This window comes from Bos javanicus, chromosome 3 (genome assembly GCF_032452875.1).
Source record: "Bos javanicus breed banteng chromosome 3, ARS-OSU_banteng_1.0, whole genome shotgun sequence".
In the NCBI taxonomy this organism is placed as follows: Eukaryota; Metazoa; Chordata; class Mammalia; order Artiodactyla; family Bovidae; genus Bos; species Bos javanicus.
This window is the reverse complement of record NC_083870.1, coordinates 83,830,496-83,856,998: the sequence shown is the minus strand read 5'-3', so window position 1 is coordinate 83,856,998 and position 26,503 is coordinate 83,830,496. Positions and strand designations below refer to the sequence as shown.

Below are 26,503 nucleotides of genomic sequence, written 5' to 3'. Positions count from 1 at the left end.
TCTCACTGTTGTATGGCAGAAGCCACCACAATATTGTAAAGCAATTATCCCCCAGTTAAACATTTTAAAAAATAGTGATAAAATTAATCAGTCATACTGTTAAGGGGCACCATGCTGGGGCTCAAGGAAGAATTAAAAGATGAGGTAATTTTAAAATTCATTTTGTTACATAATCTGTTTAAGAGTAAAGTTTAAAAAAAGAAAAAAAAGCCAGAAATGAGGAAAAGAGTTCTAGGATCTTTCTGCCATATGGGGGGAAAAAGAGAAAATCTAAATGAGAGGTAGTTATGGTCCTAAAAAATAAGTTACAGGTAGGCAGCTAGTGATACTCACAGTCATCCAGGACTCCTAGGCTGTAGTCTCAGAATATTATGTGGTGGGGTTAAATCTCTCAGGTTAGAAGCTAATAGGGAATTAAGGAGACAAAATGAAATTATAACCTAATCTAGTAATAATGAATGACTGGGCATAATCTGATCATTATATATGGTGTAGTTACAAATCTGATGGGACCCTGTTGAAGAAAGAGTATGTGAGTATGTCCAGAGAAAAAACCAGAGTGGGGACTGGGGTGGGAGTTTCAGATAATACGCCAGCACTCCCCGAAGGAGAAAATGTCCTGTCCAGGTACCTGTTTTCACCAACCCTAAAACAGAGTTAGGAATGTGGGTTTATTATAGGTTGGCTTCATTCACTATCATCATTAGCATCTTTATTAAACACTTGCTATTTGCCAAGTACCATGCTAAGTGCTTTTCATGTATTGCTCCGTTTAATCTTTTCAACATCCCTACTGTGTAACTACTCTTATTTTTTCCCATTTTGTATATGAAGAAACTCAGGCTTAGAGAGGTCAGGTAACCTGATCAGGATTTCAGAACTTTTAAGTTCAGGAGCTAGGGTCACAAACTCCTAACACTCTACTCTACACCTTTCTTCTCCTCTTGAGATAGCTTAACCCCCTGCCAATTGTGTGCTCGACCTCTCCCCCTGGATGCCTCTCAGACATTTACCAAGGGCTAGAGTAAACCCATGGGTGGCGCAGTGGTAAAGATTGTACCTGCCAGTGCAGGAGACGTAAGAGACACAGATTCGATCCCTGGATCAGGAAGATACCCTGGACGGGGAAATGGCAACCCACTCCTGTATTCTTGCCTGGAAAATCCCATGAACAGAGGTGCCTGGTGGGCTACAGTCCATGGGGTCACAAAGAGTCAGACCCAACTGAACACACACATTGTTGTTAGAGTAAACCTATCCTTTCTCCTATCCAAATCAGTCTCTCTCCGTGTTCCCTGCTTGACCAAACAAAATGCATGAGTTCATGCCTTTGAGTAAACCATCATATAATAATTTCCCCTGTAAATTGCCCATAAAAAAAGGATGATGGGGGAGCAGAGATAAGCATTCCGCTTAGTTAATCGCTGTTATCATTTATTTCAATTAATTGTACTTTTAACTATGCATCACTTTCACATATGTTTTGATACTTTGCATCTCTCTCAGGTCTGAAGTCCACATTTCTCCATGGAGCTCTGACTAACATATCTTTTATCTCCCAGTGTCTTTAATGAGTGTGCTTTTTTGCCTTCAATCGGATATCTTAAGGGGAAAGAAATTCTAATATCAGGACTAGAAACTTGAAAGGATTGAACACTCAGTGTAAATATAGATACGGGGATTACTGGCATGACAGCAGAAGAAAAACCTCTGGCTGAAATGACCATAAGAAGATACCTGATAGGCTTAAAGGCTGACAGATCTGAAAGGACCAAAAAAGCATTCGGAAATGACAAGCTGCATTCGTTTCTGAGAGTTATTACAGGTGGTTGAATAAAACTGTTCAGCCTGGTGTGTCATTTTTGGTAGTAACTTGAAGCCCCATTAAATGGTGCTTGACTGCTGACGTTGGAGAGGGCAGTTGACCCCTGTAATGCTGGTAACTGGCCTTCTCTTTTATGTTTCAGGAAGACGTCTCCCAGGTGGTTGGTCAAGGTGTGGTGGCAGGTCAGCAAAAGGCCCTGGAATGTCCAGCTGACAGTGTACGTAACTGACGCTTTAGGTTGCTCTCCTGGGATGGTATGAATTATGATGATGGGCTCCAAAAGAAAAGGAGATGGTTATAATGAAATCTGATCCTTTATTACTTGGCAGGAAGCTATGATGTGTCTACCAACCTGACGACAGTCCGCAGCTATACCACCTGTTCTATGCAGGGTGTGCATAGAGGATATTTGGAAATATCTCTGTTGTATCCCTCTACCAACACCCTAAGGAAGTGTCTGAAAGTGAGGCATCTCCGAAAACACACTTACACCTAAATTCTGAGGGCCTCGCAATGTCCTACATAATGTCATGAATAAAAATTTTAAGAGGAAGAATTTATAGTTTTGTAGAAATACAAATGTAAGAACAAACGTTTCTTGTATGTATAGCTTTTCTTCTTAAAAAAAATATAAATTTCTGTCAAACGTTTGTACTTTTGTCGTTGTAGAACTTTTTTGTGCGCTAAAGTTTACATTATGACTATATTAACTAGTTTTATGTTTAAGGAACTATAGATTACCAGAGTTTACAGGAAATATATGATATTTCAAACCTTACCAAAGAAAATGCCTTTGTAAAGTATCCAAAATTGTATGCCAGAAACCTAAATAAAAACAAATAGGTGTAGAAAGAACCTTAAAAATAAGATTCAACTGAAAAAAATTTAGTTCAACTGAAAACTGTAAGGAATTAAAAAAAAATTAGAACCAGATTTTTTTTTTTTTAAACTTAGGTAATGTACTTGCAAATACAATTAATGTGATAGTACTTTCTATATTTCCACCTGTCTCAAGACACATATCAAGCATCTCTAAAATTTTATAACCCATAGAATTTTAGAACTTGGGTGAATCCTGTACATCCTCTGGCCTTTCTTTTCCCTGTTGAAAAATGAGCACTTAAATATTTAAAACATTCTCCTTTGGGAAAGTGATGATAACCCTTTTCTGTGGCTGCAGAAGAGAAATGGCTCAGAGACCAGTGGCCAACATCTTCAGTGAAGCTGTGTCAGCTCATCATAAAGAACTTCCCCACCATTTGAGCTGTTCCACAATGGAATAGATTCCTTGTGGAAATGGAATTTTTCATCCCTGAAGGTTTTCAATCAGAAACTGGCTGATCATTTATTACTATGTTATCAAAGGACATAAAAACAGTAATAGCTATTATTAACTGAACTCCTAAGTTGATCTTGAAATAATGATAGGTTTATTTATGTACTTTTCAATCTTCACAACAACTGTGCAAGGTGAAGAGTTATCACCACTGATTTAAAGATGAGGACATGAAGGAGGTTGAGTGGCTTGTCGGTGGTCACACGGCTAATTAGTGATAGAAAACTCAGCAATTCATATCTTCTTTTGAGTCGTGATTTTTTTCCCTATCATGAAGACCTGATGAAATATAGACTCTTTTCCCAGAAAAACACTGGTATACTTTGCTACAAACACAGAGGTTATGTAGTTCCCAGGATTCCCTCTGAAAACCATTTAGAAGCTCATTTATCCTGGGTTAAGAATCCATGGTTTAACTTTAAAAAATAAATCTCAACTCAAAAAGTCAAACATCCCCACCCCTACCTCTGAAAACATTTGTCTGAGCTCCACATCCCCAGTGCCAATTTCTTTGGTCTAGAGTAGGAGTTCTAGCATTCATAAATGTTAAACTCCCTAACAGTTTCTGTTATAAAAACAGGGTTGAGAACCCTTGGTGTAGTTAGATTGGGTGACTTATAAAATCCATTCAAACTCTGATGTTAGAATATAGTAACACTCAACAGCAAATGCAATCTTTCACCTTTTAAAATATTTTTATGTAATTTTAAAATACTCAAATTTTACAGCCTACAAATCCAATATTTGTCTTTCAATACTTAGTAGTTTTGTTTTATGTCAATGGATGAATCATGGGAGCTACATTCATTCATCACCACACCTACCAACAACAAGCCTCTCAATATATGTGCTTGTTTCACTTGCTTTCTATGAACTATTTCCTCATTTTTCCAACCCATATTTATTGGAAACTTTCCTAGTATGCACACTGAAATGGGATGCTGCATGAACTGGGAAATAAAGATGAGCAACAAACATTCCCTGTTGTTATAAAAGTCATAAGGTAGTGATGCCTGTCTCTTGTGCTTTCCTGTTTTAAAATTCACAGCTTTTCATAAAAGAGCTCTGTAGCCTGCCCATAGCTTTGTTATCAGTTTTCTTTTTTGAAATGATACAAAGGAGAGGTGACATAAGTTCTGTGTGTATTAAGATTACTTGCCATTGCTGCAAGAAGTTTCTCTTTTACATAACAGGGTGGCTGTGATCAGTTTGAGGATGACAGTGTCTCCACGGTGTCATGGACCCAAGCACCTCTTATCTGATTACTGCATCATTATTTGATTACTCTTCCATCTTCAAAATTTAGCGTATTTTTTTTTATCTAAGAATGCTGCTCCAGTTTTTTACATTACATCTGAATTTCATCTAAGGAAGGGGAAGGCAGGGTTGTTCTTCTTAAGAAAACAACCTGAAAATTGTACATTCATGTTTGTTTATGTGCCGTACCATAACACAGACTAGTCTGTGGTTATGTCTGGCTTCAAGGGGGTTGGGGAATATGGTCCTTAGAATAATTGGATTGGTGGTTCCATTGTTCGGTTTTCTCATAGTAACTCCTGGTTTGTCATTTTTCTACTTTCCTCTTTTTAAAATCACCAAAAATATGTATTCAAGGAAGTCTTTTTAAATAAGTGTACAATCATTGTTAAATGTTGTTAATAGAAAAACTGCAGAGAAAAAAAAAAATGAACATCAGTAGAATCATTGCCTAGCAGCTGTTTGATAAATACTTTAAACTTGTAGCATTCTTCAAATACTGATTTTAGTCCTACTCCTTCCTTTAATTAACTGTGATTTCAGATGTCACTTGACATTTGTGTCTTGGTCTCTTCATCTATAAAAGAGAGTAACATTGTCTAATTCTCCAGGTTATTCTCATGATTAAATGAATTCATGGATACGAAAGTGTTTTTGAAAACTGGCGAGCACAATACAGATATACACTGAGTGGTGTTGCTTTTCTTGTTGCATACTGCACAATGCCTTGTATTGAAGCATAGACTTCCACTGATGGAATCTTGGGGTGTTGTTGTTCTGGAGCAGTTACCGTGATCCTATTTCTAGACTCCAGGGACAGGCTGGTGCTTCACTGTCTCCACCAGAATCTTCCAGCTGGGGATGGGTTCTCTGGCTAACTACAGATCCAGAAGGCAGGTCAGGTTACTCTGTATATTTCCTAACTGCCTGTTAAGCAAGCATGGAGTCCTTTTGGTTTTTCTTAGTTTTCTAATACTAATACTCATTAGAAGTATTAGCAACAAAAATTTAGAATTTCAAGTTCATTTTCTAAAGCTCACACAGCAAAGGTCTCTGTACTTTCATTGAGTTACAGATTTATTTCCCACTGAGTTTCCATGTCTTCAATTATGCTCTCTGCATTCATTCATTCATTCAGCATTTATCCAGGCCCTACTATGTTCCAGGCACTGGGAATTGAAGGTGAATAAGCTTTTTTTTTTTTTTTTTTAGGTGAATGAAGTGTAATGATGTACCTGGCACTTAGTAGGCTTTCAGCAGATGCTTGTTATCCCTTCCTGCCCCTCATGTCAATTAACTTACCTCATGACTCTTTGACCATGTGAATGTGTCCAGAAGAGATGGGCAGTGTCATGTACTCAGAACATCCACAGCATAGATTGTTTTTCACTGCGCTCAGCACAGATCTATAAACTTCACACTGATTTCATCATGTAAAAATGCTTCCCAGCTCTGGCTTTATACATAAACCACAATGATGGTTCCTGTCCTTCTTCCCTTCCTTGATCCATCCTTCACCAAAGCGCTTTAAAGTTAATTAAGAAAGCATGGGGAATGAAACAAAAATCATCCTAACTTCCCCTTGCCACCTCTCCAACTTGAATTTTCAAGAGGCATTATTGGAGTGTTTTGGTGACAATACCCCAGTTTTAAAGTCTTCTCCTTTTGTTATCTTCCTCTTCTCTGACATTCATCTAACTTTCCTTCCTTTTGTAGGCCAGCAGCCAAATGAAACAGCAAAAATACTCAACGAAAATCTCCTTCAGTTCACAAGAGATACCTTTAGCACCAACTTCATACCATTCAACAGATGCAGACTTCACAGGCTATGGTATGACTCTTTCTCTGAGCAGACTTGAATTGATTCATCAAACCTTAGAAAAGGAAAGGATTTTGTTGTCCTGAAGAGAGCACTGGATCAGGAGTCAGGAAGCCTGGCTGGCATCCTTGCTCTACTTCCTGAGCTTTGGGACTTGGATTGGTTACTTGATCTTCAACATCTTTTTCCTTATCTCCACCAGTGGGATTGCTTATTGTTTATTGAATATAAAAGTACTAGAATTTAAAAAGGCACTCAATATATGCTACTTGAATCTGAGGCTTCTGGATTATTATCTAATCATGCCAAAGGATTGTATATAGTTCACAAGTAGTATATCTTAAAAATCACATTGAACGAAATTGTATACTTGCCTATGTTGATATGAGCTATTTATAGATTGTTAATTTTCAGTGCTTAAAGAAATAAGTATTTACTTTATCTCTGAATTGCTAGATTGTATTATGCTGACTAATGGTTGAAAATAGAACTTCAAAATGAATAATGAATATTTCCATCTGCTTTTATCCAATATAAATCATTTTTAAAAGGACTATTTAAAACACCTTGCTCACCAGTGGTAAAGCATGACCCTGTGTGAATTTAGGAGACCTGACACCTTTATGGTATTTGCCTTTTACATATTTTTTTTTCACGAACATTAACTCTTAAAAATTTTATGAGGCAGGTATTATTTTAAAGCACTAGATTTTTACTAAAATACTTAATGAATGTGGTCAGCAAACTATGACCCCTGGGTCACAGTTGGCCCACCATCTGTTTTTACATGGTCCTGAAGCTAATAATGGTTTTCACATTTATAAAAGGTTAGAAAAAAATCAAGACTGTTTCATGAAAATTGTATGAAATTCAGATCTCAGTGTCCATAAATAAAATTTTATGGGAATACTGGTTTATTTACATATTATCTATGGCTGCTTTCACACTATAAAGAGAGATTTGAGGAGCTGCACCAGAGCTGGTATGGCATGTAAAGCCGCAGATATTTACCACCTGGCCTTTTACCAAAGATGTGTGATGACCCCTATGTAGACCAATGGAATCTTGATAATAAATATCCCATATTTTTACCTCGTTAACAGAAATTACTCATCCCACAATTTAATCTGTGGAAACTATATTCATTCAGCCATCCACTTACCAAACACTGATTGGGGACTTGGTAGGAGTCAGGCCTTGGGCTGGATTCTTTGAGAGAAATAAACACCGAGACTGACTCACAGCTGGGCTAGGGTGAGGCAGAAGCCGAAGAGGGAAAGAAATGCCACCTCCAGTGTCTCTGACTGCTTTCCCTCAGTCAAGAGACTAAACCAGTGATTTATGTAAGGAGCATAAACTTTTTAAAGCATTCATGAAACTCTGCTGCCATGGTACATTGTTTTTATTGTAAATTAGTGAAAAATATAGCATGAAATACATATGTTGTGTAAATATCTAGAGTCAAATTAGGTTTACAATTTAATATCCGTTTAATATGGCATTTTAAAATTGTTACTGAGGCTATGTCCCTAAATTTCTCACTGTTAAACAAGAGGCCATTAGATTTATAAATTCCATGTGGTCAGGAATGGCACCTATGTGAATGCTACACTTATGTCCGACCCTGGGCTGAGCCAGCACGTTATTTATTTGATCCCTTAAACACCCTCTTAGATAGCAATTACATGAGCCTCAGACCAATGAGCCTCAGTTTCATCCACTATTCATTTCCTTAATTTCCTTGGAAACTCAAATCCATTTCTGCAACATCTGGAAACCCGTGCCCTTTTGTCCCAAAGACAATGATTATTGCTGAGTCAGAGCAGAACCCCTACAGGCTTACCCGGAGCCTGTTTTCTTTTGTTTTCTAGGATTGGCAAACATTCTGTAAGGAGTCAGGTAGTAAATATGAGGCTTGTGGGCCATATGGTCTCTCTTGCAGCTACTCAACTCGGCCATTAGCAGCTGTGGACTGGATATAAATGAATTAGTAGAGCTGAATTCCAATAAAACTTTATTTACAGATATTAAAATTTGAATTTCTATACTTTTCACATGTGTTGAAACGTTATTTTTCTTTTGACTTTTTTTTTTTTTAACCTTTTGAAGTAGAAGCCATTCTTGGTGCTGGGGCCATAGCCTGCTGGCCCTTGCTTAAACAGGGGTTTGTGGATGTCAGCTTGGTCACTGTGCATTAGCTGCAGCTGACCAGCAGATAGGGCCCTTTATTATCAGTCCTTTAGCAAATTCTGTCACGAGGTAAGGATCCTTGTAGCTCAGTGGTAAAGAATCCACCTGCCAATGCAGGAGATGTGGGTTCAAACCCTGGGTTGGGAAGATGCCCTGGAGAAGGAAATGGCAACCCACTCCAATATTCTTTCCTGGGAAATCCCATGCACAGAGGAGCCTGGCGGGCTACAGGCCATGGGGTTGCAGAAGAGTCATACACAACTTAGCAGCTAAACAGCAACAAGAATCAGTATTCACAATGATCAAAATTAGTTATCAAAAAATATGAAGTTCTCTAGAAACTATTATAAGATTCTCTTGAAACTGTCATTTTGAATGTTTGGATTTTCAAACATTTGAAAAATGTTTGAGTGACTTTTGACTGAAAATGGACATGTGTAAATATTTTTTCTCCCAGTTTTTAGAAAAATTGGCCTAAAACAATGAATTTTAAAAGTAAAACAGCAATGACTCTTTTAACAAGCTTTTCATTTATGGACCCAGCAATTAATTTTACAGTTTATAACACATTTTTTTTTTACTATGTTTCTATTTGGGGATTATTTTCATTTGTCATACTTTATTGATTGGATCCTTTATACATCTTAATTCATATGATATGCTCTAACTGAAAGTATTTAAGCACTATTTCTAGTATTTTAAAACTATAGCTCAAAATTTATGTCATATATATCATTATTAATATATATAATTATGGCATATATCTACATGTACTTAATTATTTAATCAACTTAAATTTTTCCATCCCAGTTTTCATGGTATATTTTGAGATTTAAAAAATTTCAAATACTGTGTAACTAAAGTGGTTGATGGTTTGGGTTGGTGGTAGTTATTGTCTTCAACTCAAAAGTGTCATAGGAATGTCATGTTTCATCCAAGGCTGAATGGGGAGTGGTGACCCAGTGTTTCCCTTCATGATACTTGGCAGGAAAAGAGTGCAGTGATAAACACGTACAAACCCTGCACTCCCCGAGCAGTGGAATGTACAAGCTGAGATGCATCTCCTGCTTGCCAGTCACTCTGTGTTCACTTCTTCTCCAGGTGGTTTCCAGGCTCCTCCGTCAGTGGACCCCGCCACATGTCCCATCATTCCTGGCCAGGAGATGATTATAGAAATATCCAAAGGGCGTTCGGGGCTTGGTCTCAGCATTGTGGGAGGAAAAGACACACCCTTGGTAAGTTTCTAGAAGTACAATATATCCACTGGCACAGAGTTAGATACTGAGCCTTATTATGGCCTCGTGTCACTTCTATGAAAGACAGCTTTTTCTTGGCATGTAAATATATGAACTACTGCTATTATTATCATTATGATCATTGCTATTTAGTGAATTGATACATAAAATGTACATCAGTTACTCCAATCCCAAAATGTAGGCTTGGCTTTATTTTGACCATGTTCACATCTACTCATAATTTTTTTAAAAACTGGCCTCAAAGGTCAGTTTTTACTTGTATGATGGATCTTTCATTATTCAGTACATTTGATTGTCACTAATCAATAGTCATTGAAATGTAAAACTCCTTGGGTTTCGATTTATAAAAATGTGATTAATCAATGCATATTATTTGAATAAGTAATACATGCACATTATACAAAATTAAATTGACACAGAAGGATATAAACTGAAAGGTAAATCTGTCTCCTACCCTTGTTGCCTAGCCTTGCCTTCAACCCCAACCCCAACCAGGGCCTCTCCCTAGAGAAAATCACTCTTATTAATGAATATGCTTTTAAATGAACATTTTGGTATTTCTTTTGTCCATTTTATTTGGTAAGAAGTAAATTGTATATGGGTTTCCCAGGTGACTCAGTGGTAAAGAGTCCACCTGCCTGTGCAGGAGCCACAGGAGACCCAGGTTCGATCCCTGGGTCAGGAAGATCTCCTGGAGGAGGAAATGGCAACCCTCACCAGTATTCTTACCTGGAGAATCCCATAGAGGAGGCTGGCGGGCTACAGTCCATGGCGTTGCAGAGTCGGACACAACTGACCAAACACACAGCAAATTGTATATGCCAGATTTACAGATAGAACAAGTATAATATCAATAAAATTATTCTCTCCATTTTTGACAGGAATATAATATTTCTGTGTTTAGTACTGTTGTGGGGGGTGAGGAGAGATCCTGCTCTATTTTCCTGTAATGAACATTAGTTCCCTGGTTAGTTAGTTCAGTTGCTCAGTCGTGTCCGACTCTTTGCGACCCCATGAATCGCAGCACGCCAGGCCTCCCTGTCCATCACCAACTCCTGGAGTTTACTCAAACTCATGTCTATCGAGTCGGTGATGCCATCCAACCATCTCATCCTCTGTCATCCCCTTCTCCTCCTGCCCCCAATCCCTCCCAGCATCAGGGTCTTTTCCAATGAGTCAACTCTTTGCATGAGGTGGCCAAAGTATTGGAGTTTCAGCTTTAGCATCAGTTCTTCCAATGAACACCCAGGACTGATTTCCTTTAGGATGGACTGGTTGGATCTCCTTGCAGTCCAAGGGACTCTCAAGAGTCTTCTCCAACACCACACTTCAAAAGCATCAATTCTTCAGCACTCAGCTTTCTTCACAGTCCAACTCTCACATCCATACATGACCACTGGAAAAACCATAGCCTTGATTAGATGGACATTAGTTCCCTAAGGCACAGGGCAACTCAAGAACAACGTATGTTGCAGAAACCAGGGTCTTACTGCCTTCTATGTGTTTCCTGGTCATGCTCCCTCTCTCTCCCACTATCAGGCCTTATCTAGAGAACCCTAGTAGTTCATTTGACCCTACTAGTGAGCCACCTCAACCTCAGTGTGCACAGAGGCTTGTGTTTATTTATTAAAGGATTTTATTTCCTTCAGCTCGATTAAAATAGTGTTAAAATTTTTCTCCAGGGTTCTAGCTAATTATTTCCTGCATTACTCTTGCTTGGCCTGTGCCGGCAGGAACTGCTGTATGTGGCTTCCCGTGTCCACGGTGATGTTTTCATCAGCCTGGGTGGAATTCGGAACACTTGGAGTTAGCCAGCTTAGCAGCCAGTTTTAGCTCCCAGCTCGTTCATGGGTCTTTGGCTCCTTAAGGTCCCAGGACTTTTCTACTTTTTTGTGGTCTGGCTTGGAACACTCCCTGTTCAGCATTAGTTATTGAGGAAAGAAGTGAACTCTTCCTTAGAAGCTTCCCTTTACATATTTTGGTCTAGGTTACATTTGCAAATTGTGTTTTTAATAATGCCTTCTAGTTATGTGTGATCTGGCCTTTGAATAGTCCATAGAAACACTTTGGCTATCCCTCCAACCACCAGTGAGTTCCTGCTGTACACAGGAGGGTACACACCACCGACAAAGGACCAGAACAGTTACCCAGACTCACATGTGCATTCCAGCCTCTCAGCCTCTGCTCACCTCCCCTCAACCTGCTCTCTTTCTACACCTTCCCGCTTCTTCCTCAAGAGTCTGTACCTCCTCCAGTCGCCAATGCAAGGCTTCCCTGGCTTCTCCAACTTCCATGATCTCTCCTGAGCTGATCTTGGAGCTGATAGTTGACCATCCACATATATATCATATACTAAGATTATTGGGGTGGTTTTCAGAAATTGCTGGTTGACTGTGAACATTAGGGATGTCTGCTTCTCATAGTCTGTTGCCTCATTTTCCCCCTCATGGTCTATTGCCTCATATTTCCTCATTCAACATTCAAGCAGATGTTGTTGAATAGGAAATAAATTGAAATTGGTATAAAGTTATATTTGAAATGAACCAGAGAAATTACATTTTAAGGAAATTCTTCAGTGAATTCTTTCATAAAGAAAAAGCCCTCTGATTTATTTTTTGTAAATAAATGAATCTCTTAATAACTGCTTAAAATAAGACAGAAACTAGATTGTTTGGAAGTTGGAAGACTTTAATCAGCATATCTGACCTAACTGAATGAGTTTATTGGCTGATTTGTTTTTATTTTCCTTCTTCTTTTGTTGTTATCAATTTGATTTTTTGCTTGGTGAGGGTTGGCTAGCTATACCTGTCTGCTCTTGGATCTTAAATACCGTGTATGTTTGTGCTGCTGGTCACTAGCTCGAGGGCTTCCACTGCTTGACAGCACCCCCTGCATCCTGGTTGGGAGGCTGTTTGAGAAATACTATTCTCTGCTTCTCTTGCCACCATGAGACAACCAAAAAAAAATTCTTTAAGAGCATCTTGAGGTTCATAATATATGGTTCTGCCTTTTGAGACTGTAAATCCCATTGTCCTTGGAAGGATAAGCACCACTTAAAAATGAGAAATGAGACACAGTTTTTATTTCCTAACCTCAGGTACCTCATCAAAAGCTGTTAAGCTTGACTCACAAGTAATATATAGGCATGTTATTTTGGTGAGGCTGAACAGCAGGAGGGTGGAAGGTGCTTTAACAAAGAAATCCAGTGTTTACCACAACAAGTATCTTTCTTTTTTCCTTTCCCCACCTCCAAATTTTGACATAGGTCACATGGGATATACCAGCTAATTGACACTCCAGGTCACTTTATCCAAGCAGGTCCTAGAAATGCATCCAGCCAGCAGGCAGTCAGCAAACAAAGAGACAGTATAAAAGGAATCAAGACAATGTTGAGATCTGCTGACAGAAGTTCTTGCCTTTGGACTTTTGATTATGTGACACATCCTTATTTCAGCTCTGGTGCTAGCGTATTCTAAGGGCTGGTGGTCTTTCTTAAGGCTTTTCCCCAGCCGTCCCAGTTAAGGTTTCTGTGCCCTCTTTATTGTGTATCCAACAGATGTTTTTTGCCATCTTTAGAGGTATTAAGCCTCTGGGACTTGGTCTTGACACCACATCAGTTCTATCTGCCATAAATAGTTTATCTGGAGCCAAGACAAATGGTTTCTGAGATCACAGAGAGAGAGCTCACTTAGTATCCCATTGTATTTGCGGCCAGCCATCTAAATAGACCTCTTAAAATACCAAGGTAATGCTGAAGTGACCCCTTTGGAAAGGTTTATGAGCACACCTGGACCCAATCCTCCTTGACAACCTTTGTCTCTGTTGTTTGAACCATATGATGTGCTCCTAGGTCTGCTTTTGGGGAGTCTGGCTCTTGTGTGATAGGAAGCACATGTGTGCTCAGAGGCTAGCCTTTGCTTACTGCTGAGGATACAAAGCTGAGTGAAGCAACCCTGCCCTTAAAGAGCTCACACACTCGTTTAAAACTGTTGCATGAACTTTCTAGATTTAATCAATATAGGCTAGTTTTTATGTGTGTTTCTCATAAGCAGGTGCCATTAGTCTGTTCAGGCTGCTGTCACAAAACATCACAGACTGGATGGTTTAAAAATAACAGAAATTTATTTCTCATAGTTCTGGAGGCTAGAAGTCTAGGTGCTAGCACAGTAGGATGAGGACCCTCTTCCGGGCTACAGGTTTCTCATATCTTTCCATGGAGAAAGGAGCAAGTGAGTTCTGTGGGGCCTCTTTTATTAGGGCACTCATCCTCGAGGGCTTTGCCCTCATGACCTTACTTCAGTTCAGTTCAGTTCAGTCACTCAGTCATGTCCTACTCTTTGTGACTCCATGAACCGCAGCACACCAGGCCTCCCTATCCATCACCAACTCCTGGAGTTCACCCAAACCCATGTCCATCGAGTCGTTGATGCCATCCAACCATCTCATCCTCTGTCATCCCCTTCTCCTCTTGCCCTCAATCTTTCCCAGCATCAGGGTCTTTTCAAATGAGGTGACATCATTTGATGCCACCTAACCCTTTGGCCTTCACATCAGGTGTCCACAGTATTGGAGTTTCAGCTTCAGCATCAGTCCTTCCAATGAACACCCAGGACTGATCTCCTTTAGGATGGACTGGTTGGATCTCCTTGCAGTCCAAGGGACTCTCAAGAGTCTTCTCCAACACCACAGTTCAAAAGCATCAATTCTTTGGTGCTCAGTTTTCTTTATAGTCCAACTCTCACATCCATACATAACCTTATTTATCACGTCTCAAAGGCCCTGCCTCCTTTGAGGAGGGGCACTAAGATTTCCACATAAGAATTTGAGGGAGACATGCAACCAGGGAGCTAGATAAGGCCTATTACATAAAAGAGACAGTATATTAATTCCTCTTTTTAAAATTTACCTCCATCCATCTTATCTAGCCATGCTTTCATCCTGTCTCTCTCACGCCCCCTCTTTGGTCTTGGAGTAGCAAATTTGCATGTAATCTTGTGGCTCAGAGACTTGGCATATTCTTCCAAATGAAAGACCAAGGACTCTTACCTCTTATGATATTTGCCTCATATTGCTAACACCTATCCCTGAATCCTTTGGGTATCAGAAATGTTTGCTTACTAATTAGAAGTTTTATTTGCAGTGTCCTATAAAAACTAAAATATAGCTCTCCAGTGTCATTAATTGGGGTTATTTTATTATCAACTTTGGGAATTCTAGAGAAGAGAAAGAAAAGTATTTCAGAGTATTGGCAAAATAAATAAATAAAGTTCTTCTCCTTCCTTAGCTATTGGGACTTCCTTGGTGGTCCAGTGGTTAAGCCACACTTCCACTGGAGGGGATGTGGGTTCGATCCTTGGTCAGGGAGCTAAGAACCTGCATGCCACATAGCACAGCCAGAGAGGGGATAAAAAAAGGGTGTTGGCAGACTTGAACTATGTTTTGGGGATTGAGCAAGTGAAGTGAAATGAAGGTAAGTTTCTCCAGGACCCTCACTCTCTGTTTTTCTTTCTCTGAGTACTGTTGTTAAAGGTCCCAGACTATACACAATGTTTCTATTAAACCTAACAGGAAGCAGAGCAGGGTAATGATGCTAATTCTACAGTATCAGAATCCCAGATCTTTAATTGTGGGGCCTTGGACAAGAGAAACTTTCTAAGTTAAATCTGCTTCTTCCTTTGTAAAATAATGGTGATGACCAAATCTACCTCTTAAGGCTGGTATGGAGATTAATTAACATAAAGAATATAAAGAAATTTTCCTAGTGCCCGTCTACATTGAGTTCAGCAATTATTATTATTAAATATATTATCTTCAAGTAGATCCTTTGCTCCCTTCATCTCTGTGTCTTTAGTACCTTACCTGAACACTGAGAGATGGCAAGAATACACAGACGAACTGTATAAAAAAGATCTTCATGACCCAGATAATCACGATGGTGTGATCACTGACCTAGAGCCAGACATCCTGGAATGTGAAGTCAAGTGGGCCTTAGAAAGCATCACTATGAACAAAGCTAGTGGAGGTGATGGAATTCCAGTTGAGTTATTTCAAATCCTGAAAGATGATGCTGTGAAAGTGCTGCACTCAATATGCCAGCAAATTTGGAAAACTCAGCAGTGGCCACAGGACTGGAAAAGGTCAGTTTTCATTCCAATCCCAAAGAAAGGCAATGCCAAAGAATGCTCAAACTACCTCACAATTGCACTCATCTCACATGCTAGTAAAGTAATGCTCAAAATTCTCCAAGCCAGGCTTCAGCAATATGTGAACCATGAACTTCCTGATGTTCAAGCTGGTTTTAGAAAAGGCAGAGGAACCAGAGATCAAATTGCCAATATCCGCTGGATCATTGAAAAAGCAAGAGAGTTCCAGAAAAACATCTATTTCTGCTTTATTGACTATGCCAAAGCCTTTGACTGTGTGGATCACAAGAAACTGTGGAAAATTCTGAAAGAGATGGGAATACCAGACCACCTGATCTGCCTCTTGAGAAATTTGTATGCAGGTCAGGAAGCAACAGTTAGAACTGGACATGGAACAACAGACTGGTTCCAAATAGGAAAAGGAGTTTGTCAAGGCTGTATATTGTCACCCTGTTTATTTAACTTCTATGCAGAGTACATCATGAGAAGCGCTGGACTGGAAGAAACACAAACTGGAATCAAGATTGCCGGGAGAAGTATCAATCACCTCAGATATGCAGATGACACTACCCTTATGGCAGAAAGTGAAGAGGAACTCAAAAGCCTCTTGATGAAAGTGAAAGTGGAGAGCGAAAAAGTTGGCGTAAAGCTCAACATTCAGAAAACGAAGATCATGGCACCCGGTCCCACCACTTCATGGGAAATAGATAGGGAAACAGTGGAAACAGTGTCAGACTTTATTTTTCTGGGCTCCAAAATCACTACAGATGGTGACTGCAGCCATGAAATTAAAAGACGCTTACTCCTTGGAAGGAAAGTTATGACTAACCTAGATAGCATATTGAAAAGCAGAGACATTACTTTGCCAACAAAGGTCTGTCTAGTCAAGGCTATGGTTTTTCCTGTGGTCATGTATGGATGTGAGAGTTGGACTGTGAAGAAGGCTGAGCGCCAAAGAACTGATGCTTTTTAAGTGTGCTGTTGGAGAAGACTCTTGAGAGTCCCTTGGACTGCAAGGAGATCCAACCAGTCCATTCTGAAGGAGATCAGCCCTGGGATTTCTTTGGAAGGACTGATGCTAAAGCTGAAACTCCAGTCCTTTGGCCACCTCATGCGAAGAGTTGACTCATTGGAAAAGACTCTGATGGTGGGAGGGATTGGGGGCAGGAGGAGAAGGGGACGACAGAGAATGAGATGGCTGGATGGCATCACTGACTGGATGGACGTGAGTCTGAATGAACTCCGGGAGTTGGTGATGGACAGGGAGGCCTGGCGTGCTGCGATTCATGGGGTCGCAAAGAGTCGGACACGACTGAGCGACTGATCTGATCTGATCTGAACACTGAGAAACATGACTCTTTCCAGATAATTAGTTATTTGTTTGGGGTTCAGGATGGGGAACACATGTATACCTGTGGCGGATTCATTTTGATATTTGGCAAAACTAATACAATTATGTAAAGTTTAAAAATAAAATTAAAAAAAAATGATCCCAGCACTGTTCTTAATATATAATTAATAAATATCATCTCATTTATTCTTCACAACAACCCCATAGGAGAAGTAGTAGTACTATCCCCATTTTATAGGCAAGGAAACCAAGATACAGATAAGTTAGGTAACTTCTCCAAGGGTATAAATCTAGCAGTTGGTCCAGTTGGAGTTTAATCAGATGATCTGACTCAAAAGCCTCAGTATTTGGGCCCCTTTCCTAGCACTACCCCTCTGTGTCATCAACCTTCACCTGAAAAAGGGAGTTATCCATCTCACCCGCCAAACTCTGAGCTCCTTGAGAACAGGCCTGCTTTATTTTATTTTGCATCTTTGTGACCTCGCTGCGATCTATTGAAAGTCAGCCCTCGATACAGGGTTTGTCGCTCCGGCTGCCCACCGGCGGGCCAGGCGGTGGTGGTGGTCCGTGGCACCCTGGCTCTTTTCCCTCTGCGGGCTCCACCTCTCTGTGGGCAGGCGGTGGTGTGTCCTCGGCCCTGGCCTCGGCAGGTCCCCGGGCAATGGAGGAGCCGCTGTCCTCCACGGAGCGGGAGGGTCGAGAGGGAGAAGGTGGGGGGCAACCTTTGCAACCCCATGGGCTGCAACCCACCAGGCTCCTCAGTCCGTGGAATTTTCCAGGCAAGAGTACTGGAGTGGGTTGCCATTTCCTTCTCCAGGGGATCTTCCCAACCCAGGGATCGAACCCGAGTCTCCCACACAGCAGGCAGACGCTTTAACCGCCTGAGCCACCAGGGAAGCCCTTTGTATCTTTCAGTTCAGTTCAGTCGCTCAGTCGTGTCTGACTCTTTGCGACCCCATGAATCGCAGCACGCCAGGCCTCCCTGTCCATCACCAACTCCCGGAGTTCACTCAGACTCACGTCCATTGAGTCAGTGATGCCATCCAGCCATCTCATCCTCTGTCGTCCCCTTCTCCTCCTGCCCCCAATCCCTTCCAGCATCAGAGTCTTTTCCAGTGAGTCAACTCTTCGCATGAGGTGGCCAAAGTACTGGAGTTTCAGCTTTAGCATCATTCCTTCCAAAGACATCCCAGGGCTGATCTCCTTCAGAATGGACTGGTTGGATCTCCTTGCAGTCCAAGGGACTCTCAAGAGTCTTCTCCAACACCACAGTTCAAAGGCCTCAATTCTTCGGCGCTCAGCCTTCTTCACAGTCCAACTCTCACATCCATACATGACCATTGGAAAAACCATAGCCTTGACTAGACAGACCTTTGTTGGCAAAGTAATATCTCTGCTTTTGAATATGCTATCTAGGTTGGTCATAACTTTCCTTCCAAGGAGTAAGCGTCTTTTAATTTCATGCTGCGGTCACCATCTGTAGTGATTTTGGAGCCCCCAAAATAAAGTCTGACACTGTTTCCACTGTTTCCCCATCTATTTCCCATGAAGTGATGGGACCAGATGCCATGATCTTCATTTTCTGAATGTTGAGTTTTAAGCCAACTTTTTCACTCCCTCTTTCACCTTCATCAAGAGGCTTTTGAGTTCCTCTTCACTTTCTGCCATAAGGGTGGTGTCATCTGCATATCTGAGGTGATTGATATTTCTCCCGGCAATCTTGATTCCAGCTTGTGTTTCTTCCACCTTATTTTGCCTTGTGCACTTAAAAACATGACTCCATCTGGCCTCATCACGCGCACTGTGAATTCCAGCCCTGTCAGCCTCATTTAGCTCCTTTAATGAGTCTTGTTTCCTCTTGATGCAAAGCTTTTGCACATACTGTTACATCTGTCTGGAGTGCTTCTCTGACCAGTTTTAACTATAAGCTAGAGTATTCTGTTCATTTGGGGGCATAATTATGTGGTTCACAAGAATATTGTTGAAACCACATTATCTCAGGAATAACTGAACAGACTGCAAAAGGGAAGACCAGAAAGGACAATGATGACTTTCTGCAAACACATAAGGTTATCTTCTTGTGGATGAAGGATGAGAACAATTCAGATACTCCCAAGGGACTCAGTGAAAAACAAGCTTCACATTATTTTAAGGAAGAACTTTCTAAGCATCAGCTGATCAAAGATGAAATGGCATTGAAACATGTATAATATCATATATGAAACGAATCACCAGTCCAGGTTTGATGCATGATACTGGATGCTTGGGGCTGGTGCACTGAGACGACCCAGAGGGATGGTATGGGGAGGGAGGTGGGAGCGGGGTTCAGGATGGGGAACACGTGTATACCCATGGCAAATTCATGTTGATGTATGGCAAAACCAATACAATATTGTAAAGTAATTAGCCTCCAATTAAAAGAAATAAATTTATATTAAAAAAAAAGAAATGAACGTCCTGGGAATAGTGAGTGCCCCATCTCAGGGAATATTTTGACAAGTGCAGGTGGCCACTCTGCAAAAATATTAGTATTATTAGGCTTTTTTGTTTGTTTTTTGCTTTTCAAAATGTATTCATTTTATTTGGCTGTGCCAGGGCTTAGTTGTGGCATGTGGGATCTAGTTCCCTGACCATGGATCAAACTTGGCCCCTCGCATTGGGAATGCAGAGTCTTAGCCACTGGACCACCAGGGAAGTTCCAGGCTTTGGTTTTTAATCAGGATGGAACATTTACCATTTTAATTCTCTTTTTCAAAATGATGACAATATAAGAAAATGCATTATCTTCCCACCCTTTGCATTCCTATCTCACAAATTTCTTAAAACTTTGGAATCTTAAGTTTTTTAAACTAGAGAATAAGGTTCTATAATTATTGTGCTGTTGTTTTGTTTTAGGGAAACTGGTAATTGTTATCACTTTTGCAAAGGAACGTTCATAAATATAAGTCCTGGTTGCTATACTGGTATTCTTCTGGGTCTGGAGGTAGCTTATCTCTTTGCAAGAGGAATACGATTAGACTAGAGCAGTTGTTTTATCTTTCTATTCTTGGTACCATCCTGTTGTAAATGAGGTCAGTGGATTCCCAGGATAGATTGTAAAATTTAGGTGTTCTTAAACAACAGCAGTCTTTCTTGGGCCTCCCAAGAGGTTCAGTAGTTAAGAGTCTGCCTGCCAGTGTGGGAGATGCAGGTTTGATCCCTGGGTCAGGAAGATCCCCTGGAGGAGGGCATAGTAACCCACTCCAGTATTCTTGCCTAGAAAATCCCATGGATAGAGGAGCCTGGTGGGCTACAGCGCATGAGGTGACAAAGGAGTTGAACATGACTTAGCAACCAATGACAAAAAAGACTGGGAATGTCATATTCAGAATCTTGTAATTTCTCTCCTATACCTGTATTTTTTTTGTCACTTCCTGATTTAGTACCAATTTAATTCATTCTTGTTGAACGTAAGTTCTCTAGGGCAGAGATACATTAGCAAGAATCTCACGGTAGAAGAACTCTCACATTTGGATACTATGTAGTGAAGTTCTTCCATCTAGAAACTGAAGTGAAGAGTATCTGTCCTTTAGCTGAAACCATGTGTCAGCTTCTGAAGTGACCTGGTTTAAGACTTCAGCATGTCACCTGCCATTGTTTAGCTGTTACAGCTTCTCACTGTTTAACTGTAGGACTGTGGCAACTTGAAGCACTAGATATTTTTTAAAGTAAGCAGAGTAAAAAGCTATTTTATATTTGATTAAGTGTTTTATTTTGCTATTCCCCTTCAAATGAACTTTGCACAGTCTATTTCATGAGGAGTGTGGTTTGCTTTGGCGTGTAATCCCCTAAAGCCAAGTTCCTTTTATTGTTATTGCTTAAGTCATATATTTTTATACAAAACATCTTATTACCTTAGTTTTATTTTAAATCAAAGCAAAGTTTGCAAAATGTCTATGAATCACACTGAAAGAATGTTAACGAATAGGGCCTCTGAATTTCCAGATTTGGGCATTTCTGATCTTAAAGAATATGACCATAAGCAAAAATATTATGCAAGCTGAGTAAAATTTAGATAAATAAGTACCAGATGGAACTATAGGGACTTATAAACTTTAATGCAAATATTATACCATTTCCTTAAACCTATATTTCAGTATGAAAAATTATATTCATATTGATGAGTATCAACTTTTTGTTAAATCAGACTTGGCAAAGGAACTCCATTTTAAGTAAATATAAAGCAGTTTCTTTTCTGAGCTTGAAGAGAAAGCTTTTCAAAGTCTTAAAATGTGAAACATTTTTATATATTCAGAGAAATTCTTCTGTTAGCTATTTTATTGCTGTGATTTTCATTCCACATTTTAGTTTTCTGTAAATAGTGTGCAAGAATTTGCAATCCTTGAGTTTGAGTTTTAGGATAGCTTACCTAGTCCATTGCTTTAACACACACACACACACACACACACACACACACACACACACACACACACTGGTGTTATTGCTTGCTGTGTAACTGATCGTTTAATCCTTACTCTTGCTTTTTATGGCAAAAGAACCTCTATCTCTATTGCTGACTTAATGATTAATTTTGTTGTCTATAGTTTATTACCTGAGAATATATCCGTGTTCCAAAATAACAGGTACTGAACACTGTGATCCCTTTTCCTTCACTTTGAAGGAAAGGTTGATAGGTATAGATCTTCATATCCTACCCCAAGCACATTAGAATAGATGAATAAATTGAGATTAGGATGTAAATAGACTCTTCGTTCCTTGTGTAGCAGTTTTATGAAGACTGTTCTGAGATTCTTGGAAAATCTGTGTAGTGAATTCTGTTAAAACGTGAGCAGAATAGAGAATCCAGATTTTAAAAACTGTGATTCCAAGAATGATAGATAAGTTCCTTTGACTGTTGCTGGCTTCCCCTGTATAACTATAACCTTCTCAGGTTCTCTGAACAGAAACAATTTTATATTCACTCTTTGAAGTTGGCAAGCAAAGCTGCATCAATTTGGCAAATACTATACTTCTTCGTAAATAATAATCTTATTGTATCCATGGTGGGAAAGCAGTACATTAAATGTATGCCAAATTATAAAATTGTTAAGTAAAATGAAAAAAAAATTGTCTTAAAGGAACTATGACAATTATTGACTATATTCTGCCTTGGGTCCTGCATGTCCTTATGAGATATTGAAAGTAACCTCCTAACTTTTTGCTTCTTATGAATCAATGAGGGCATGTCAACTACTTTTTGCATCAAAGAAGGGGAAAAATTCTTGGTCTGTTGAAAGTGCGGAAGATTAGTTACTTTTCAACTTGTTTTGAACCATCTTTGCATTTTACCTTTGTAATTGGTTCAAAAAATATAGATCCACAAAACGCACTGAGTATAAGCATAATAATACATGCCATAGCATAAGAAAAGTGCATTAATTCTTCCAACCTTGGATTACAACCCACTGCCTCAGTGTAGCAAGAACAACAGAGGACTGCCTTTGTCCACATGAGTCCTGCCATCTCTATAATAGATAGCATTTGTCCACCTTTCTGCTTTTATCAGGTTTCACGTTAGGCTTCTCAGTTTTGATGTAGTGAAGTATCGCCAGGGAAAAGGAGGAAGTACGGTCAATTCTTGTTATTCATGGTAATTATGGTATATAAAGATGCAGCAAACCCTGAATTAATGAATACTAAACCATTACTTCTAGAGGAAAGATAGGGTTAGATTCCTCCTCCAACCTCTGGTTACAACATTTTTAACAGATGAGAAATATATAACTTTGTTTTATGTGTGTTTCTGATTAAAGATACTTAATTCACTACATATTGTTGATTCATTAACATTGAATGGCAAACAGCTCTATATAACTCATAATTGAGCGAAGGTTGTCTAACACATGTATTTTCTTGGTCAGGCCCATAACAGCACAAAAATGCAAAACACATGGCACTAAAAAAGACTATTGAAAGGAAGCTTGTTTCCGGTCTGCAAGCTGAAACAAGAAAGCATAATGTTGCCTTGTTATACCTCAGCTATGAACAAATGAAGCTAGCAACTAAAATGTTTCCCCACTCTGCTTATGTCCACAAATTACCAGGAGTGCACCATGTATTTGGGGAAGTAGGGGAATTTGCAAATATGTAATCCACACAAAATATGTTTCAACTTAATTGAAATAGAAAAATAAAAATATTTAGGAACAGGACTCTTATAATCTGGTTTATATCTTATTGGCATTTGGATGGTCCATTGAACTTAGCCCTGAACAGTCCATGACTTGAGAAAAAAATAACCTAAAATATCCTTGTTGCATAATCTTTCTTGGAAAAGAAGCAATCAGTTATCTTCTAGGATTACCAATATAACAGAAAAAATAGAAATTAAAAAATATGGGCGAAAACTGGTGTCATTCATCCTTAGAGTCATGAATTTTGACCACTCTGACATATATGTATTTTGTCCTTCATATACCAGATGTGCCTCTTAAATCTTATACATATATGCACTGGGAGCCCTCATTAGCAGTTATTTAACGTCTATTTGGCTGACACTTTGTTTGACATTATTGTTCAAGTCGCTAAGTTGTGTTCAACACTTTGTGACCTCAGGTACATATATAATCTTATTTCCTCCTCAAACTCTAGCACGTAGGATTTGAGTTCTGTTTTACAGAGATAAAAACACTGGTCCAGACAGGTTACTAACTTAATAGAAATACCACAAAGTTATGATAAGTGGCAGAGCTAAAATCTGAACACAGGTTTTTATGGCCATAGCCAAGACCACTCCACCATATGTTGCTGCCTGGTGGCTCAGGGGGTAAAGCGTCTGTCTGCCTGCAATACGGAAGACCTGGGTTCGATCCCCGGGTTGGGAAGATCCCCTGGAGAAGGAAATGGCAACCCACTCCAGTACTCTTGCCTGGAAAATTCCATGGACGGAGGAGCCTGGTAGGCTAAAGTCCATGGGATCACAGAGAGTAGCACACGGCTGAGCAACTTCACTTCCATTGTTTACAGGCTGGAAGAGTCCTCTGGTCAACTTGATAAGTCTACAGTAGATAAAATTGACCAGAAATTTCGTGCAGCTCTTTACAGACTGAATGTGAGCTGACCCACTGACTTGCTTTGGCCGATAGTAGTGAAAGTGGCATTTTGTGGCTTCCAGGTGGTATTGAGAGGCTTTGCTGCTTAGCTCTTGTCCTCTTAAAATACTGCTACCTTGAGAACAAGCCTGGACTGGCTTCCAGGAGGCAGACATACCATGTGGAGACAGTGCTTGGAGGAAGAGTGACCCAGCCATCCCAGCTGAAGCCCCGGCCAACCTAACTGCAAACTCCCAGGAGAGCCCAACTAACACAGCGTAGAGCAGAACTGGCCAGCTGAGCCCAGCCCTAAGCTTCACCCCACAGAACTATGAACAAACAAATGGTTAGCTTTCATTTTAAGCCCCTGTGTTTTGCCGCAATAGATAACTAATCCACTGTGATCCCGCTTCCATCTTTCTGATCTCTCTTAGCCTATAAGATTTGGGATTCTTCTGGTCTATTAGTTAGAAGGAGGTCTTATTCCTAGGCAAAGCCTAAACATCTGTGTAAAACAAAGATTTTCTCTGCTTTGCTGGGTTCATCAAGGTCTAAAGTTTTAGAGCTGGAATGACTTTAAAAGTCATGTAGCTCAGCTCTGTGCTTTGGTGATAATGATGTATCATGAACAAAGTGGTTCTTGCAGAATTGGCTACTGCAGAGCTGTCAGAAAATTTGACTCATTTTATTTCTGGGTCCTTCTTCCATACTCTACTGCCTTTTTTTTTTAAACCTCTCTTTGCATCAAAGCTCAAATCACATTCTAATTGAAATATAATAGGAAAGCTTGGTTTTTAAAGAATATGGTCACAAAGGATTTATAATAGCAAAGAATCATGTTCTTAAACATTCCTCCATGTATTTGTATTAATACAGTTTGGAGCCTATTGACTTTGCTCAAAGTGAGATATACTTTAGCAGTTTCAACCCACACTTTCTTTTTGAACTCTGTAATGGCCATAGACATCACAGATTAGTAACTTAATACTTCTACATGTGTTTTTCAATATAGAGTTTAATGTAGTTTTGGTTTGCACCTTTTACTACCCATTGATTTGACTTTCCTGCTGAGAAGGTGGTCTATAGTATAGAAGACATGTCTGCATGATTTTTGAACTTTGACAGCCATAGAGGGGAACTTTATTAAATGATGTTTAAAAGGAGCATTAATCCTCTAAGGCTGCAGACATGAACCATTACTTCTGCCAAAGGAACAAAAATGCCCATTTTATATATAACATTTTAAATTATTCTTTTAGTCTTCATAGATCTTTCTTATTAGGAGGGATTTTTTCCCCATAAAGCAGGAAAAAAGGATATAACATTTTTATGGATTATTGGTAAATATATTTTCCACCTAAATGTGAAGTTTAATATGAAACTTTCCTGTAGTTAAAATGTCCCTTAGGAGTGGATATGGGAACTTTTATGAGTATGACAAAGTTTAAGTTTAATTCCAGAGTGATCAAAATTAAGTTAAATGTGCCTTCAAGCAGTAAAATTAAGCCATATTATATACAGTTCTTTATATTGAGTTGACCAATTGGTTCAGTGAATATGTTGTTCAATAAAGTCCTTGGTAAAAATGGAAAACGTGTCTTATTATTACTTAAAACTAAGTGAACTTTTTGGCCAACCCAATAATAATATCTGTTATACAATTCTTTATCAAAGTTTCATCCTAAAATGCTTGTTAAAACAATCCACTGAATATCTAGAAATGAAAACTGTAAAATGTCATTCTATGGAAGTAGTTCACCCGTACAAAGGTGCTTCAGTTCACAGGAGATCCTTAATTTTTCTAACACATGGCTTCTTTAAGTGTTATAGGCCTATTGTGACAACAGTAAAACTTTCTTTTGCTAGAATGACTGGTGTGTTTATGAGTTACTTTATCTACTTGTTGGCAGCTTACACAGTAAAGACAATGGTGATTGATGGGCTGAAATGTCTGATGACTCTGACTCTATTCAAGAATATGTTACTGCGTGCTGTGAAATTCTTTTCCAGCAATTCAGTTTAAATCCCCCTGGAGGTGTTTGTGATTTTTGTGGGGCTCTGTGATAATTAAGTCCCCCATACTTGGCTTTGTAAAATTGCTCTCCAAGCTGAAGTAAATCTTCTGGAAATTCAGATGGATTTAATATCCATTTGTGATGGATATTTTGGTTGTGTATCACTTTTACCATCAGAAACTTGTTTGGGTTAGAGTAAGATTATGACATGCTAACCCTGCCAGCCTCCTCTTTCTGGGTC

At 39.4% G+C, this 26,503-nt stretch overlaps 1 protein-coding gene across 4 annotated transcripts in view; it reads left to right on the top strand.

The window, feature by feature from the left end:
- The window catches only part of PATJ (PATJ crumbs cell polarity complex component), a 389,489-nt gene that overhangs the window by 300,630 nt on the left and 62,356 nt on the right, over positions 1-26,503 (top strand). For all 4 annotated transcript variants that reach the window (XM_061411765.1, XM_061411766.1, XM_061411764.1 and 1 more), the window contains 3 exons: positions 1,968-2,042; positions 6,135-6,249; positions 9,529-9,662. In XM_061411765.1, the coding sequence (XP_061267749.1) occupies positions 1,968-2,042; positions 6,135-6,249; positions 9,529-9,662 (324 nt within the window). The remainder of the gene's footprint in view (positions 1-1,967; positions 2,043-6,134; positions 6,250-9,528; positions 9,663-26,503) is intronic.